Below are 17,331 nucleotides of genomic sequence, written 5' to 3' on the forward strand. Positions count from 1 at the left end.
ATTGTTGAAGTGCCATTGTTAGAAATCGTTGGATTTTTTACAAATCATTTAGGAACGATTTATTGTTAGAGATTGTTAGACTGTCAAATCACCAGCTAAATTTCTTTTGAGAGTACTTTTATTTCCATTATTATAACAAAAAAAAATTGTTTTTTATTCAAAATAAATTATCTTTCATCAAAAAATTACAAAACTCTCTTTTTATTTTAATTTTTTCCGCTTATTTCCAAAAGAAAAAAAACCTTTGAGTTTGTTTTGTAAACAAAACATACACTTTGACACATCAACAATCTCATGAATGTTCAACTCATATCATGGAGGTGAGTTGGAAATAGTAACGATTTGTAACTATTTGACACTTAAAAACGATGTTCATCTGTCAAATAGTTACAAATCGTCACAGTACACATAAAAAGGTAATATATTCCAAACTGACATTGGTCGCCAGATTGTCAAAACATGACACTTTGGCGACCAATGTCAGCTACCGAATTCTTAATTGTTTAAAATACCGACGAAAAACGCACAAAAACCGATAAACCACGCACACCACTAATTTTTAAACAATTATTTACCATTTTCCGCGATGAAACACGAAGAGAATTTGTTATTTTTCAATTTATAATATTTTTAAATGACATTTTATAAATTAAAACAAAAACAAATTTCCTGTTTACTGCGATTGAAATATAAAAATTAAAGGCCGACCTGACAGATTGGTGCCTATTTTTGACAAACAATCAGCCCTATGATGGTAGCCGATCGGAAAAATATCCGATCGGAGAAAAGTTCCGATCTTAAGATTTTTGTATTCACGGTACCCGAATTTGAGAAGAAAAATTGACGTCAAACAACGCACTCATTTCCCAATTTTTTTTTTGTTTTTATTTTTTTCGGATAATATTTCACGTCTGATTTTCTGTCGGGAAGAATCGGAAAGAAAAAAAAGAGCAAAGCATAACCTGTCGCAAATATTTTGACAGTTCACTGCATAGCATCGCATGTATTTTAAATTTTCAACGCACCTAAGATTTTTTTCGTATATCTGTCCGATTTTACTGTCGGAAGGGTTAAAATCATATGAAAATTGAAAAATTCGTACAAATCGGATAAAATTTTCTTCCGATCGGCTACCATCATAGGGCTGAATACCTTATTATGTGTACTGTGACAAATCGTAACTATTTTGTAGTTTAGGAACGACAAAAGTTAACGATAGTTAACAATAGTTAACTATTGTTAGAAAAAGAACGCACCTCAGCGTACTAGGCTTCAAATGCTTCAATTTCTTCATTGCAAGAGCACCCTGTTTAAACATTTTGTTAGCAAAACATCCGCTGTAACCAAAACACCTGTTGATAGCTGTCAAAATCCACTGACAGCTGTCATTTTTTTTCAAAAAGTTGTCCAAGGAAAAAAAGACAACAAAATCGTGAAAGTGACACGCGAACGTTTTTGTACTCATCTGGAAACTTACTTCGAGTCTTCGTATTTTTGCATTTATACTCTTTATTAGTTAAATCATTTAAAAATATTCTCAAAAAAAATGGCTGCACTCGATGAACTTCGTGCCAGACTCAATGACCTCCAAGAAGAGCTCCAGAAACACAAAACCAATGCAAAAACATTCCGAGAAAGAATCGATAAGATGACTGCAGAAGTTGTTGATTCGAATCCTTATAGTCGCCTTATGGCTTTGCAAAGAATGGGAATAGTTAAGGAATATGAGAGAATTCGTGACAAGTCAGTGGCTGTTGTTGGTGTTGGAGGAGTTGGCAGTGTCACTGCTGATATGTTAACGAGGTAAACTTACTTCGTTTTTTTTCTTATTTAAACTTAGTTTGTTTTGATATCACAGGTGTGGAATCGGTAAATTGATTCTTTTCGACTATGACAAAGTAGAATTGGCCAATATGAATCGATTATTCTTCACACCCGATCAAGCTGGTTTGTCCAAAGTCGAAGCTGCAGCCAAGACACTCACTTTTATCAATCCCGATGTGAGTATTGAAACTCACAACTATAACATAACAACAGTGGAATCATTCGATAAGTTCCTCAACACAATCCAAACTGGTGGAGTGCTTCCTAACACTCCAGTCGATTTGGTTCTAAGTTGTGTCGACAACTTTGAGGCTCGAATGGCAATTAACACAGCTTGCAACGAACTAGGCCTCAACTGGTTCGAATCTGGAGTATCTGAGAATGCAGTTTCTGGACATATTCAATTCATTCGACCAGGAGACACTGCCTGTTTTGCGTGTGCTCCTCCTTTGGTCGTTGCAGAGAATATCGATGAGAAGACGCTAAAGCGAGAAGGTGTTTGTGCAGCTAGTTTGCCAACTACTATGGGCATTACAGCTGGTATGCTGGTACAAAACACCCTTAAGTATCTTTTAGGTTTTGGCGAAGTGTCCGATTATCTCGGTTACAATGCCATGAATGATTTCTTCCCTAAAATGACTCTTAAACCTAATACTCAATGTGATGATCGTCATTGTCAGGAGAGGCAGAAAGAATTTAATGCTAAACCGAAGGTGGAGGAAGTTCAGGAAGAGGCAGCCGATGAAGGACCACTCCACGAAACCAATGACTGGGGAATTGAATTGGTTAGTGATTCAGCACCAGAAGAATCTACTGTTGCAGCGAGTTCATCAACGGTAGCGGCGGGATTGAAATTGGCTTATGAAGCTCCTGTGAAGGATGATGAATTAAATGTTGCGCCATCGGCTGCAGCTGGACCTGAAGTTGATTTAGATGATTTGATGGCTCAAATGAAATCGATGTAAAGTAGAATTTATTGAACAATGCCTTATATTATTATGTTAACGATCAACAGTTTTTTTGTATTTATTTTTTTTTTCGGTCACAAAAATAAAAAAATATTCGAATGAAAGGAAATCATTTTTAAGTAGAGCACTGTTCTTACAATTTGGTAGTTAAATGTTGGTTTTTGTTAGCCGATGAAATTTAGCCAACACATAAAAAACCATGGCACGAAAACTAAATTTTAAGGAGCCTCTTAAACTTGTTTTTAGCATATTGGCGAAATATTATCGGAGTTCCTTTTAAGGTGGTAGACTTCTCATGAAAATGTGTACTTTTAAAAAACGACATAAGAAAAATTAAGCTTTCAATTCCCCTATCTTAGATATGGGTTTCCAGTCAACAATTCCGTATTATTTAATTTATATCTTAAATCCGGTTCTAACTGATTTTATTATGAACCTGGCATCAAACTTACTGCCTTTTGAAAAGTTTTATAAGAAAAAGATTTACAACGAATTTTTATTCATATCCGTAATTTTGTATGAATCACGAAAAAACCATCACAAAAAAATCCGTTTCTATTGAAAATTTGTTTGAAATTTTCCATTACGAATGAATTCTGTGATTGTTTTTTTCGGGATATTTAGCAAATTTTCCATACGAATGGAATGAATGACAAGGCCTCATTCGTTAAAGAAGGAGTTAAGAAATCTAAAGGGCTTCTAAAATTCGTTTTTAAGAAGGATATTACGATTGTCAACTATCAATTGATAAAATAAATTTCGTTCTCTTATTATCTCATTTGCAAACAAATTGAAAACAAAGAATGATGCTAACCGTTATTTGAAATGTAATTGAAAAATTTCATTAAAAAATTACCAGTTTCTTCTGATTTAGATTTAAAAACACAAAATTTCAGTTTTTATCAACTATCAATTGATAGTTAACAATCCTAATAGGGTTGTAACACCATATTAAGTAGATAAAAGTCCGTCTGTATTTATGCGCAGCTACAGCCTAATTTAATGGACTTTTTAACGAACTTTTCAAAGGGGTTTTTGGAATTAATTTTTTTTGTACCTGTCATATACCAATTTTAGAAAAGTTTAATTTTTTCGAAAATGGCTCCAACGATTTTTTAAAATAAATTCAAGGTTAGTTTTTAGATAAAAGATAATCTTTTCATGAGAATACTTTTTTTCGGTAATCATTACTAACGGTATACGTCTCAGAACCGTTTTTTTAAATCTGATTTCATCCCAAACTACTAATTCAATTGCAACTAATTTTATATACATAATTTTAATATAGGTTAGTCAAAAAAAAAAACAGTTTTGAAAAAAATAATTTTCGGATAAATTTAAAAAAATCTGATTGTTTTTTAAATTTATTTTTAGGTGTGGATTAGAAATTGCAAAATATAAACCAAATAATACACCAGTTTTATTTAATTTTTTTTTTTTCAAAAAATTATTCATACAAAATTACTTTTTTTACAAAACGATTTTGAAATAATTTTTTTTCTAAAATTCCTTCTTAATAAAAGAAAAAAAAAATTGCAAACTCAATTTGATGTAAGATGTTTGAAAAAACGAATTTGTTTTTTTGAGAAAAATTGAAATTACTCCAATGCATTAAAGCCGCAGATTTGTAGAGTAACGAAAATCGACTCGTGAAGAGAAATTAGACTTCGCAATTTTGTATTGCTTGATATTTTTCAAGTTTTCATCAAACTCTAGTTACGTTATTGGAATATAGAGCTACCTTTGCATGTGGTACTGATCCAGTTTAAATCTGATATGCAAACTAAATCTGATATAATCACCTATTCTTTTCCTTCATGCATTAAAAATCAGTTTAAGACTTTTTCTTATGCTTTTTCATTACTGGATTCAAAACCCTGCCTTTCAATGGGACCTTCAGCGCAGCGGCGATATACAGCAAAAAACCACAAATTAACTAACTACTTCTGCATATTATTTCTATTTTCTGAGTCCAAATCAACTGGCTGTTCCAATTTTTTTTTTAATTGAAAAAAAAAAAACAAGTTATCAGAAAAAATATTTTAGTTTTTAACTGATTTTTTTTTAAAACCTATTTTCAAAATTTCTAGTGATGCGCGAAATTATCACTTTACAAATTGGCAGATGTGGCAATCTTGTTGGTGATGCAGTAAGCTTATTTTGTTTTTTTTTTATTGTTTTACCATCCAGTGTCTCTTCTTCAAGTTTTGGGATGTCATTTCTCGTGAACACGGAATCCAACCAACTGGCGAATTTGCAGGCACATCCCACCTTCAATTGGAACGTATGAATGTCTATTTCAATGAAACCGATCGTGGCACATTCTATGCCCGAGCAGTTGCTATCGACACAGATCGATCAAGTTTAGATCACATAAAAGGTGGTCCTAATTCTGGTATTTACAATCCCGAGCTATTTGTCGCCGGGACAGAAGGAACAGGTAATAATTTTGCTCGAGGATTCTATACCGAAGGTGCTGAAATAATGGATCGAGTATTAGATGTCACTCGGTTGCAGGCAGAATCTGTGGACTCATTGCAAGGATTTCAAGTTATTCATTCTTTAGGCGGTGGAACTGGTTCAGGATTTGGTTCATTGTTAATGAGAAATCTATCAGAAGAGTATCCAGACAATCTAATTTGTACATTCAGTGTGATTCCATCACAAAAGATATCTGATGTCGTCGTGGAACCATATAATTCTGTACTCTGTCTGCCTCATCTAACAGAAAATACTCATCTAACTTTCTGTATTGATAATGAGGCTTTATACAATATTTGCCACAATAGACTCCAGCTTTTCGGAGCTTCCCTTGAAAATCTTAACCACATTATAGCCCACACAATGTCTGGAGTGACAACTTGTTTAAGATTTCCTGGTCAGCTGAATTCTGGTTTAAGAAAACTCTATGTGAACATGGTCCCATTCCCACATTTACACTTCCTAGTTCCAGGATTTGCTCCATTGACTTCAATGGGATCAGCTCAGTATGTAAAACAATCAGTTGGTGACCTTGTAAGTCAGATATTCAGTTCCAACAATCTGTTGGCTGCAATTGATCTGAGAGCTGGGAAACTACTCACAGTTGCTGCCATATTTCGTGGTAGAATGTCACCCAAGGAAGTGGACACTTTAATGACCAGTGCCAGAAATAAGAATATTCAAAACTTTGTCGACTGGATTCCCAACAATGTTAAGACTGCCATTTGTGACATTCCTCCGAGAGGACTGAAAATGTCGTCTACATTCATTGGGAATACCACGGCTATCCGACAGCTTTTCGGACGCATTTCCGATGGATTTGTGACCATGTCAAAGAGAAGAGCTCATTTGCATTGGTACACGGGCGAGGGAATGGATGAACAAGAGTTCACTGAAGCCCAATCGGCTTTAGAGGATCTTTTGACCGAATACGAGGGTTGTCTTAAGCAAGTGGATGGCAAACAAAAAGAAACAACATGCCGTTGGTGTTCCAATGAGGATATATTAATAGACAAATAAACAAAGTGATAAAGATCCTCCTTCGGCTTCAGATGAAAAGGGAAAAATAAAATTCACAACATTGGCTTCCAAGAATGGCTTTAACCAATGCTGGTCATACGTTCCACAATTCATACAAAAGCTGCAGAGGATTTACAAAAACAAAAAAATACAAAATCTTAATCTACAAGCAGTTCCTTTTTAATAGCATCAATAATAATATCAGCAGCTGGGAATTTCTCTCGTCGTGGTGGACCTTTTTTAAGACCAGTCCATAAAAGTTTCCTGACATCGACATCATCAGTTGGAGTTTTGGCAAAGGACAATTCAAAGGAACCACGACGGGGAGGACCTTGGGGATTCAGGACAAGTTGGATATTCGGCAGATGCTCAATGATTTGACTGTGCAAATCAACAGCACGCCGCTTAAATACGCTTCAGCTGCGACAATGCTCGACATAGAGAACTGGTCCAGAACCAGTTGAACCGTCGAGAACTGTTGCAGATTTTGATGATGATGCTGCCTCAGGCTGATCAGATACTTTGGCTTTTTTTGCAGCCTGTTTAGAAATTTTTGTTAAGTGATGATTTTGGTATGAATAAAATATTAAAAAAATTGTTATTACCTTGGTATTTGATGTAGTAGCTTTTCTTTTACGTTTTGGAGGCATTTTTGCTAAATTTATTTAAATTCCCAAAATTTTAACAAATCCAACTAGATTTGAATTTGGATTTGCAAACAAAAATTTCTGCGCATTTCCCGCTCTCGGGGTTTTGTTGTGAAAACTTTTTTTGAACGGTTACTAAAAGTGATGCCAGTTAAACGTTTTTGTTTGTAAGGTGCTGTTCACATTCAACTAAGATTTTAATTTTGTCAGTGTCAGCACTTCATATTGAATGTTCCAAAATCGTTAGAGTTGTCATATTTTTCATTTTTCTTGTATTTTTCTTGTATGTACTACAAAGAGATACAAAACTGTATGCTTGAAAAATTAGTTAAGTACATTTTGTCATTACAAACCTCAGTTTTCACGTTTGTAAGCTAATTCTGAATAATTTATGAAAAAATTGTTTGGTAGCACAGAATTAAAACGGGCTAAACAACTAAATGCCGGATTTACACGACTGGCAAAGTTGCCAATATTTCGGCAACAAAAATGGCAACATAATGGAAGAAACAATTTTTTATCTTCATGCATTTACACGAGTTCAATTTATGGAAGATTTTAATGTTGGCATTAGATTGCCAACATTTAATTTTTTAAGTACACAAATTAAGTCCAAAGACAAGGTAAGTTTTGCAGTTGTTTTGTTTAAATTTGACGTTTAAAAAATGGCAATTTGCCAAAAACAAAAAACAAAAAAACAAGTTCATTTTTTTCTAAAATGGCATAATTTTTAAAATTGGCGCCAGCACAGTGTTTACACATAGCCATATTAATGACAACATTTTATGCCAAATTTTCTCTGCCATTTTTTGTTTGGCAAAAATATATTGCGAGTATTGAAAGCGCTTATACGATGAAAAGAAAAATGGCTTAAATTTGACAGATAAATTGGCATTTTGCCAGTCGTGTTAATGAGGCATAAGCCCAAAGGGCTAAAGTGTTATTGCATTTAACATGTTAATTGCTTAGCTCCGACAGAAGTTTTTTTTTTGTCTAGTTAAAGGCTAGACCACACAGGAGGGTAAAGGCTTGGCCACACTGAAGGGTATGCGGTAGCGGTACGGGTAGCGGTGAGGGTACTTGTATGAAAAAAATTCAAAACTGACACATCAACGTTCAGGTGTGGAATTTTTTTAGTACAAATATCGTTACCGCTATACCGCATACCCTCCGGTGTGGCCAAGCCTTAAATGCGGTTGCGGTACGGGAAATTGAATGAAAAATATTCCACAATGGAACTTCAACGTTTCATTGTGGAATTTTTTCATACAATTACCTGTACCGCTACCGCATATGCACCTTCCGGTGTGGTCTAGCCTTAAAGGCTTGGCCACACCGGAGGGTACGCGGTAGAGGTACAGGTAACGGTACGGGTATTTGTATGGAAAAATTTCCAAACTGACACAGCAACGTTCGGGTGTGGAATTTTTTTAATACAAATATCGTTGACGCTACCCGTACCGCTACCGCGTACCCTCCGGTGTGGCCAAGCCTTAAGACCGGTTGTAATAAAAACACACCTAATATGTGTTGTGTGGAACATAACCTTTTCGCATTGTTAAGAAACACACATCTTCAAAAGCTTAGGACCAGTTGTGCAAACGTGATTCAGCCTTGGTTCAAAAATTTTACTTGCCGATTTCAGTGGATTAGCTGTGGTTGAACTTTGGTTCAAGCATGGGTTTGATTATTTTTACATTAACCGTGTAGATAGATAAAAGTTGTTGAGCAACGGATTAAATATTTGTACAATTGGCCCTTAAAGTACTAAGAATATAAATTCTGAAAAGAAAGAAAGAAAATGTTCGTCAATTTTTGGAATAATCTGTGCATTCGTTGTCAGAAAAATATTTAAATCAAAAACGTATATGTATCAATTTTTATTTCGATGTTTAAAATTTTGGAAAAAAAAAACATTAAAATTTTCTGATTAGTGTAGATTCTACCTTAATAAAAATAACATTCAAAAGTGTTCCGAAATCGCCAAAAAACCACCAACATTTGACACTTTTCAAATTTTCACCAACAAACACGTGCGTGTGTGTCATTCACACACACACACTACAATCAACACCAACTACCAAAAGACAGCTACTGTCAAAAATTTTCTCCAACATTTCTTCATGAAAAAAAATTTTCACCTACGGACACGGACGGATCGAAATCGAACATTTTTTCTATCGCAAAAGTGTGTCTATTTCTCGTCATCGTCAAATAATAAAATAAATTAACATAAATCAAAAAAACTCTTAACGAATAAAAAAAATCCTCCATCATGGGCAACGTAATGGCTGCATCGAAAAATGATCCCAAAATGGGAATCCCTGAATCATTGTTATCGGCTCCAGTTCCATCAGCACCAGCCACAGTTCAATCATCTTCATCTGCCTCCTCTGAGAAGAGTAACCTTGAAAATCCTGGAACAGTTGAGGAATTGCACAAAAAAACTAAAGGTAAGTCAAAATATTTCAGTCAAATGTCTCTGAATGAAAAATAGGGAATACAAAAATTGATAACCGCGGTGCGATAATGATGACATAACCTACTTTCTTGGTTGCGTTCAAAATATATTTTTGTGTAATTCCAAAATATGATTGTTTCCCTTTTAGATATAATGGCGATGACCTTCGAAGGCGCCAAGGTAATGCTAAACAAGGGCCTAAGCAATCACTTCCAAGTTTCGCATACTCTTAACCTCTGCACCACACAACCGAGTGGCTATCGATTTGGTGCGACTTATGTCGGCACCAAGCAATTCTCGCCATCGGAAGCATTTCCAGTGATCTTGGGCGATATCGATCCGTCGGGTAATTTGAATGCCAATCTAATTCATCAATTCCATCCGAGGGTGCGATGCAAATTTGCTTCACAGGTAAGTCGTTGGGTCTTTTATTTGGCTTCTTCTCTTCATTCTTCCATTCTTTAGATACAAGATAGCAAATTAACAGCTGCTCAATTATCAACTGATTATCGTGGTGATGATTTTACTGCCACTTTAACTGTTGGCAATCCCAATTTGTTAAACAATTCGGGGGTAATTGTTGCACATTATTTGCAATCGGTGACAGAGAAACTTGCTTTGGGCGGCGAATTGGCCTATCAATATGGTCAGAATGTACCTGGTGGACAGATTGCTGTTTTGTCGGCTGTAGCAAAGTATACAAATGGTGATTCGACTTGGTCGGGTACTTTGGGACCCGGTGGGGTTCATGTATGCTATTATCAAAAAGCTAGCGAGCAGCTACAAATTGGAGTTGAGGTTGAGACTAGTTTGAGAATGGCCGAATCGGTGGCTACAATTGGTTATCAAGTTGAATTGCCAAAAGCTGATTTAGTTTTTAGAGGTGAGTAAAGAATTTTTTGTTTGTGTGTTTCCATATTTCCAATTGGAATTGGATATTCTTGTTGTTCTTTAAATTTGTATTTACTCAAACTTATGAATTTCCCAACAAAAGAATTTGTATCGTTTTTACCACTTTTAGATAAGTTCAGGAACGTTTGAGTTAATGCAGAAGTGTATTTAAAATTATAAATTGATATTAGTGCAAAATTTTAAACGGTTTAGTAAATTGCTAAAGCTATTTAGGGCCAATTTATTGAGCCTCCATTAAATATTAGATTGTCGTTTTAGTTAAAAGCGTTATTAAACTATTTACGCCATTAAGGAGACTCCATTAAATATTCATTTTATTCACTCTTCTTTAGTTAAATTCTTTGTTGTCAATGAAAACTTTAAATTTAAAACTCTTTTAAAACAATCCCAAGGATTTTTTATTTATTTTGAAAATAGATCTGTCAGAATCTAATAATTTTTTAAATAAAAGAGATTTGATTTTTGTTTTCTTGTTTAAAATGATGAAGAAGCGCGTATAATAGAATATATGTAGATACTTTTAAGAGTGATATATATGTGCATCAGTTCTCTAAAATTAAATATGCGTTACATGCTATCGGAAAGTAAAACAACGAGTTAAGGAATGTTTTAAATAATAGCCGGAAAAGCCAGGCGAAAAGTAATTGCAACAGTCGATCACATCACGAATGCAATTTATGATAAAGGCTGACCATAAGATGAAAATATTATGCAGCACAGCAACGGCAACCGTATTTTTTTTAATTTGAGTAGTTGTTCTAATAGATGTGACAATTGACAACGTTACCTAACGTTAGCTGTATACAAAAGGGATACACCCACAAAATCGGCAATAGAAATTCGCATTGATACAAATGCATAAAAGCCTTATTTAATGAGCAGTTGACCATTTCACATCATAAATTTTAAACACATGTTAGGCTTATAAAATTAAATTAGTCTTGAGCTTTATCTACTCCACACCCGTTCAAATAATTTCAAACCAACGATGGTTTGGTTTAACAAAATTAAGCCATCGTTTGGGTTCAAGCGAATTTTCTTCATCCTCATCACATAAATCCAATTAATATCCAAGACAATTATCCATATTTCATGCTTTTTGAAATGATTGATATCTTAATTGACGCACAAATTTTCAAATAAATAATGAAACAATAATTAAAATGACAGTTAAAGCTAATGGAGAGTGAATAAATAGAAATCCTGTTTAAAACCTCAATTTGCTCTAAAAATCCCTCTTAAAAGGTCGAATTTGGCGTTTTAACTAAAAGGGCTTTAAAATTTAATGCTCAATTAATTAATGATGTGAAACTTCAAAAAAATCCTTAAAAGAGACTGAATTAAACGAATTTTGTTTTTAAATTTAAAATTCCTATTTTTAATGGAGATTTAAGTTTAATGGAGAGTCAATAAATTGGGCCTTAGTAAGTTACTAAGTTAAAAATTCGTATGTTTTTGGCTTAGTAACTTACTAAAATGGCTTTAGCAATTAACTTTTTTTCCTGTAAAAGTAAATCACACTTCATATCGTAAGAATCGGCGTGCGATTTCGTGAACTATTTCATTCAGATACATTTGCTCATCATAAATTTGAATCATAGCAAAAAAAAAAAAAAAACAAACAAACAAAAATAGAGGATTTTGTTCAAAGAGAAATAAACAAACAACAGTTCGAGTTCGATCTAACTTCAACTTACGAAACTTTTATACTTTTTTGAAAACTGCAATAACAAGGCAAGTTTCTAGAACAATAAACCATTGTCACAGCATACAAATTTTTTGCGTGTTATTGCTCTCATATAAAAGTAAGAAATTAATTTTTTTTTATAAAACTTAGAACTTTTAATTAAGTAACACCGAAATGGCGTATGAAATAAAAAATACTTTGATTTATTAATTGTTTCTCATTATTAGGCGATGTTTTCGTAAAAGAATTGTAAAAAAATCAATTATGGACTTAAATACTTAAATATCACTAAAAAGTCAGTGAAAATCGATAAACAATTTTAGTTATTGTTCGTAACTAAAGTTTTTAAATCTCTCACATTACCAAATTTTATAAAAAGATTTTCAAAAGTACCTACGTAAGCAATGAAATTGGTTGACATTAATAAACAAAAGGAGTAATTTAGTAATAGTTAGTACTGGAAGCACGACAAATAATAAATGGATGTAATCTGGAGAAATTTGTTGTAATCTGGTGAAATATCCTTCGCCTGTATTAATTTACATACGCATTTCTCAAATAATACATATTATTGTCAACAGGATCAAATCACTGAAGTTTGGTTAAGATATTGCAGTTTAAAATAACCTTCCAACTGGTAAACGTTCAAAAACTGATAAAATTTGAAAATTCACTTAACTAAAATTTAAAATTAATATTCATGTAATTAATTTTAAAACTGCCTTTATTAAATTTACGATGGTACTTAAGGCGTAACTATAATAGGCATATGCGCGCATGGGCTTATGTCAAAATCGAACGAACTGCTTCGTCCTGTTATCCTGAAAACATCAGGAGAAGCCATATTGAACATACGCGCGCATAGCCTTCTGTCACAATTTACATTTTTGTTTTCCATAATTTTTGTAAAAAAAACACGTTTTTATTGAGTGAAAATTAATTTCATTTTCCATCCCCCTTGCATCCATGTTGTTTACATTTTATTCTGAGAAATTTACTCATTTCGTGCGGTTCAGAGCGCATGGCATTTGCTTAACGAAAGCTAACGAATCGCGCATATGCGTATTATGGCTATCCCATAAGAATTGTGTATGTTCGACAACTCACTCATGCAATTTTAGTTATTTTAGTATATTATAGTTGGGCCTTTAACCAGATTCCTTATAACTTTGGGAGAGTTTCCGTTTCCTTATAGATAAAACTGATTTTATCAATCCCTAATTCCGTTAAAATATTCTGAAACTTTGCCCATTCATAGTAATAAAAAACAAGTAAGTCGACCGGTTTGTATCTACGCCGTCCATTGAAATTATTTAACATTAATTGTAGAGCCAAACAATTGTTACCACTATAACGGTTCATCATTTCTTGATAGCAAAATTAAGAATTTAATTGATCTTAATTGTTGCCATTCTAATTGAATGACAACAAATTCAAGAGAATTTAAGGGGAATATTCGAAAAAAATGGATTCGTTATATTTTTCATAAATTATATCATAGAAATAAAGAGAAATAAATAATGGAAGATCTATTTATTGATTATTATTGGAAGATTTATTATTTTTGAAATATCACCGTTATATCACTTTTTGTGATTTTCTAATGCGTATATCTCAAAACTCTGACGTGATAGAATTTTTCGTGCAATAAAATATAAAATTAAAAAACAGGTATAAATGTTTTTATGTGTTTTCTTGACGTCTTTGACTTCTTATATGTGTTTTGGTTTTAAATATCCTCTAAGTAAGATGGTTTTCTTCATATGGGTAATTCCATGAAAAAGTGGACACGAATTTTGAACAAATTATGCAGTCTTTTTTACTTTTTTTATTAGCAAACTACTATTTAAAAACGGCAACTCTTTATGCAAGTTGCAAAAAAAGATTCTTTGTTGTATTCCCTTATGGATAGACATAAAATTCAGGGAGTTTAATAATCTTAAAGCATTTTTATAGCATAAGCTTGACAACAACAGAAGAATTTCACATGAAAATGACGGAAAAACAAGCAAACTGAAAATATGATGAGTCTAATAGTGACGATGACAATATCCCCTAATGAGTGCTAACATAAGTTAACATTTAAACAAGCTTCGTTACACACTATTCGATTAAAAAAAAACTTGAGTGAAAATGCATCTTTTCTTTACTTTTGGAACCACAAATCGCAGGTTACATGAGTTACCAAAATAATGTAACGTGAGTTACCTAAATATTTTAAAATTTTTTCTCGAAATATTGAAAAAATGTTTGGTTTTGTCACTCATATTAAAAGCTTGTAATTTTGTATGTATGGAATCTTCATTGAAAACAAATTAAGATTCTTAATTATCACATAAAAACTTCATACTGTCGGACTCTTAAAATTCGTGTCCGATTTTTGTAACGTGAGTTACCATCAAACTTTTATTTTTCCCAAGCAAATGTTAAAAATAAAGACAATTTTTTTAGTTAATTATGAAAGTAATAGTTATGCTCCATTCATGGATAGTAATTTCGTATCAATTTACATTAAAATTGAAAAAAAAAAAATTATTTGTGTGTTGGAAATTTTTGTGAATGTAACGTGAGTTACCATGGATTTGCCCATATGGGTTTAATTAAAAACTGCATAATTTCAATACATATTTCAGTATTTTTAAATGTATGAATAAGGACGAATTTGATGTATGATAGAGCAATAGTTTTATTTTTGTACAATTTCAAAGGGTAACTGATAGATTTTGCAAACCAAGTGTTATAAATCAACACCTTGAACCAAAATTACGAAAAAAAAAAAAAAATTCAAAAAACAAAAATACATTTTCTTGGCTAAAAAAAAAAGTTTAAGTATACTTTCCGTAACGTAATAAATTAAAAAAATCGGTTGGATGGGAGGTACTTTAGTAATGATTTTTTAAAATAAATATCATAAAAAAGTAGACCATATTCTTAATAAAAATAATTCAGTTTTTGTGTACCATGCTGCCTTTAGCCAAGAGTATATATATTAACAATACTGGCTAGATAAGCCTAGCCCAAGATTAAGGTAAAAACAGTTACACATGTTTTTTATTATCAAAATCGTTAGAGTCGTTTTTGAGAAAATTGCAACACCTATGTAGATTATAAAAAAAAATCAGAAATCCATAAAAATAATTTTTACAAAAAATTGAAGAAAATCCGTTTCATAGACTATGAAAATGTGTTTAGATGGACCGACGAAACGCACAGACCTACGTACGACATATCGAGAACCACTTTTTTGGATGTCTCCATCATCGTTTGTTTGGTTTTTATTAAAACTCATTTTTTATATATCTTTCGATAGGTGTAAGAAATGTTGTAAGTGATTTAAAAAAATGCGTTTATAGTTTTTCTTTAAAATTCGAATAACGAAAAAATGGCGTTCGGGTTCTTTGAAAAAATTGAGTCATATTTTGGTTTTTCCCATATACCACCATAAAAGGTGGATTGATTTTGCTCCAAATTTGAAATTCTTAAATTCTTAAGCTGAATAATTCTTTTCTTTGCGACCAACAGAAAGCTGTAAACGCCTAGAAAATCTTATCTTAAAAACCTATGTTGCTAATTTTGTGTAGGCAATAGTTCGGTAGATGAAGTGCTTGACTTAGTTTCAACATAAAGAGTGCAATTCATTTGCATTTTAAAAGACCTTAGGTAAAAGGCATATAGTCAAAAATATTAAAAGTATTATAAAAGCTTAGTTTTTGTCTACAACTCAGAACCTAATTCAAATACAAATACTGGCTTGTGTAGTTTGTTTTTGTATTGCGTTTAAAATGAAAAATGAGTACCCGACAAACAATTTTGGTTCTATAAAGCTTTACAGATGCAATTGTTTTTGTTTCTGTAAAGCATTATAGAACCAAAATTGTTAGTAGGGTAGCTACTGAAATATTTAATATTTTACGGAAAAAACTTCTAAGACTACTATAAACATTGATTTCATTTGAAAATTTTAATATATTTCTTTAATTTCAGGTTCATTCGATTCCAACTGGACCGTATGTGGAGTTTTAGAAAAACGCCTACAACCATTGCCATTCTCCTTTATGCTTAGCGGAAGGCTTAATCACACCAAAAATCAATTTAGACTTGGATGCGGACTTGTTATTGGTTAACCTTCTACTCCAATCCTCATCAGCATTTCCCAGTTATCATCGGCGTGAAGCGCATTACCCCCCCCCCCACCCCAAATTCGCTTTATGTTTCGAACAAAAAGCAAACAAAATTAAGCAACACAAATCAACACACACATGCTCGTTATTCCTTTTGAAACTTGTCTTAGTCTACATAGAAATTTATTGTTAAGGAAATAAATTCAAGAAAAACAATACAAAACATATTAAAAAACAAATAAACAAAACATATTTTGTCTAAACCAGCAAATAGCATCTCCATCCACAATAATAAAGAAAAACAAACAAAACAAAGAATTCAAACACAAAATTCGATTCTCCCTGATTGCATTTTTGAGAAAAAAAAACAAACTCGCAGTTTATTGTTTTTTATTTTGTTGTTGTTTTTTTTTTTTAAGTAAACAATATGAAGGCTTTTTCTTTTGTTTATAAACTGCAGTTTTAAGGTATCGACTGCTTGTAAATGCATTTCGACATTTTATTTCTTTTTTTTTTCATCAGAAACAAATCGATGGTTTAATATTGAAAAAATAATATTCTATGTTCTATAAATTTCACTTACGAACCATAGAACATAGAATATTATTGTATTGAGCCAGCGAAATGTCGATGTTTTACTTTTACAATAATTATTTTCAACAGCTGCCCGTGTTTTTTTTTTATATACAATTATATATTTTACGATAAAGATCTTTTGATTGTTTTATTTTTTGCTTAAGAATGTTAGAATTATTATTAAACAAATCAATTTCAATTAAAATGATTTGAAAAATGTTGGTCGTTTAAATTGGCTATAAACAAAAAACAAAATAATATTACTTAACAAAATTAAAGCAAGCAAAAAACATTGTACAGTAGAGAATATTAACTATTAGAAGTTAAATAAAATTTGTGAACAAAAAATACATAACAAACAAAAAACAATGTTTGAACAAAATTTGAAATTCAAATCGAAATGATTTATGAAATAAAATTGTTAAAAAGACTAATCAATGGATTTTATTCATTTTTATTTGAATTTTTTTTTCAAAGGATTATGGTTTGGAGGTTTTAAGTAAGGCTTTAACAAAATTGGCTCAAAAAGTGAAAAAGTACAAAAGGGAACATTTTCAAACGCATTTTTGTTTAGTTTTTCGGGCTTAAAAATTAAAACAAATTATGCAGAAAGTTTTTTCTTTTGGTCTTAAAA

The 17,331-nt window shown here is 32.2% G+C and overlaps 4 protein-coding genes across 4 annotated transcripts; 3 read left to right on the top strand and 1 right to left on the bottom strand.

Annotated features, from left to right (window-relative positions):
• Nucleotides 1-1,397: 1,397 nt before the first annotated feature.
• LOC129908467 (ubiquitin-like modifier-activating enzyme 5) lies at nucleotides 1,398-3,234 on the top strand. Its single transcript, XM_055984945.1, has 2 exons — nucleotides 1,398-1,803; nucleotides 1,859-3,234. Exons 1-2 carry the CDS (start codon nucleotides 1,547-1,549, stop codon nucleotides 2,787-2,789), a joined length of 1,188 nt encoding a protein of 395 aa, XP_055840920.1. The 5' UTR covers nucleotides 1,398-1,546; the 3' UTR covers nucleotides 2,790-3,234.
• Nucleotides 3,235-4,797: 1,563 nt separating this feature from the next.
• Nucleotides 4,798-6,319, top strand: LOC129908466 (tubulin beta chain). The gene is made up of 2 exons (XM_055984944.1): nucleotides 4,798-4,941; nucleotides 4,998-6,319. The coding sequence occupies exons 1-2, from the start codon at nucleotides 4,885-4,887 to the stop codon at nucleotides 6,291-6,293; spliced, it is 1,353 nt and encodes a 450-aa protein (XP_055840919.1). The 5' UTR covers nucleotides 4,798-4,884; the 3' UTR covers nucleotides 6,294-6,319.
• LOC129908469 (selenoprotein BthD-like) lies at nucleotides 6,257-7,069 on the bottom strand. Its single transcript, XM_055984947.1, has 2 exons — nucleotides 6,899-7,069; nucleotides 6,257-6,832 (listed from the first exon to the last, which is right to left on the bottom strand). Exons 1-2 carry the CDS (start codon nucleotides 6,941-6,943, stop codon nucleotides 6,452-6,454), a joined length of 426 nt encoding a protein of 141 aa, XP_055840922.1. The 5' UTR covers nucleotides 6,944-7,069; the 3' UTR covers nucleotides 6,257-6,451.
• Nucleotides 7,070-9,036: 1,967 nt separating this feature from the next.
• LOC129908468 (mitochondrial import receptor subunit TOM40 homolog 1) lies at nucleotides 9,037-17,131 on the top strand. Its single transcript, XM_055984946.1, has 4 exons — nucleotides 9,037-9,393; nucleotides 9,550-9,812; nucleotides 9,867-10,284; nucleotides 15,985-17,131. Exons 1-4 carry the CDS (start codon nucleotides 9,216-9,218, stop codon nucleotides 16,122-16,124), a joined length of 999 nt encoding a protein of 332 aa, XP_055840921.1. The 5' UTR covers nucleotides 9,037-9,215; the 3' UTR covers nucleotides 16,125-17,131.
• The last annotated feature ends 200 nt before the right edge of the window (nucleotides 17,132-17,331 follow it).

The sequence above is a fragment of the Episyrphus balteatus genome, chromosome 2, assembly GCF_945859705.1.
Source record: "Episyrphus balteatus chromosome 2, idEpiBalt1.1, whole genome shotgun sequence".
Lineage (NCBI taxonomy): Eukaryota > Metazoa > Arthropoda > Insecta > Diptera > Syrphidae > Episyrphus > Episyrphus balteatus.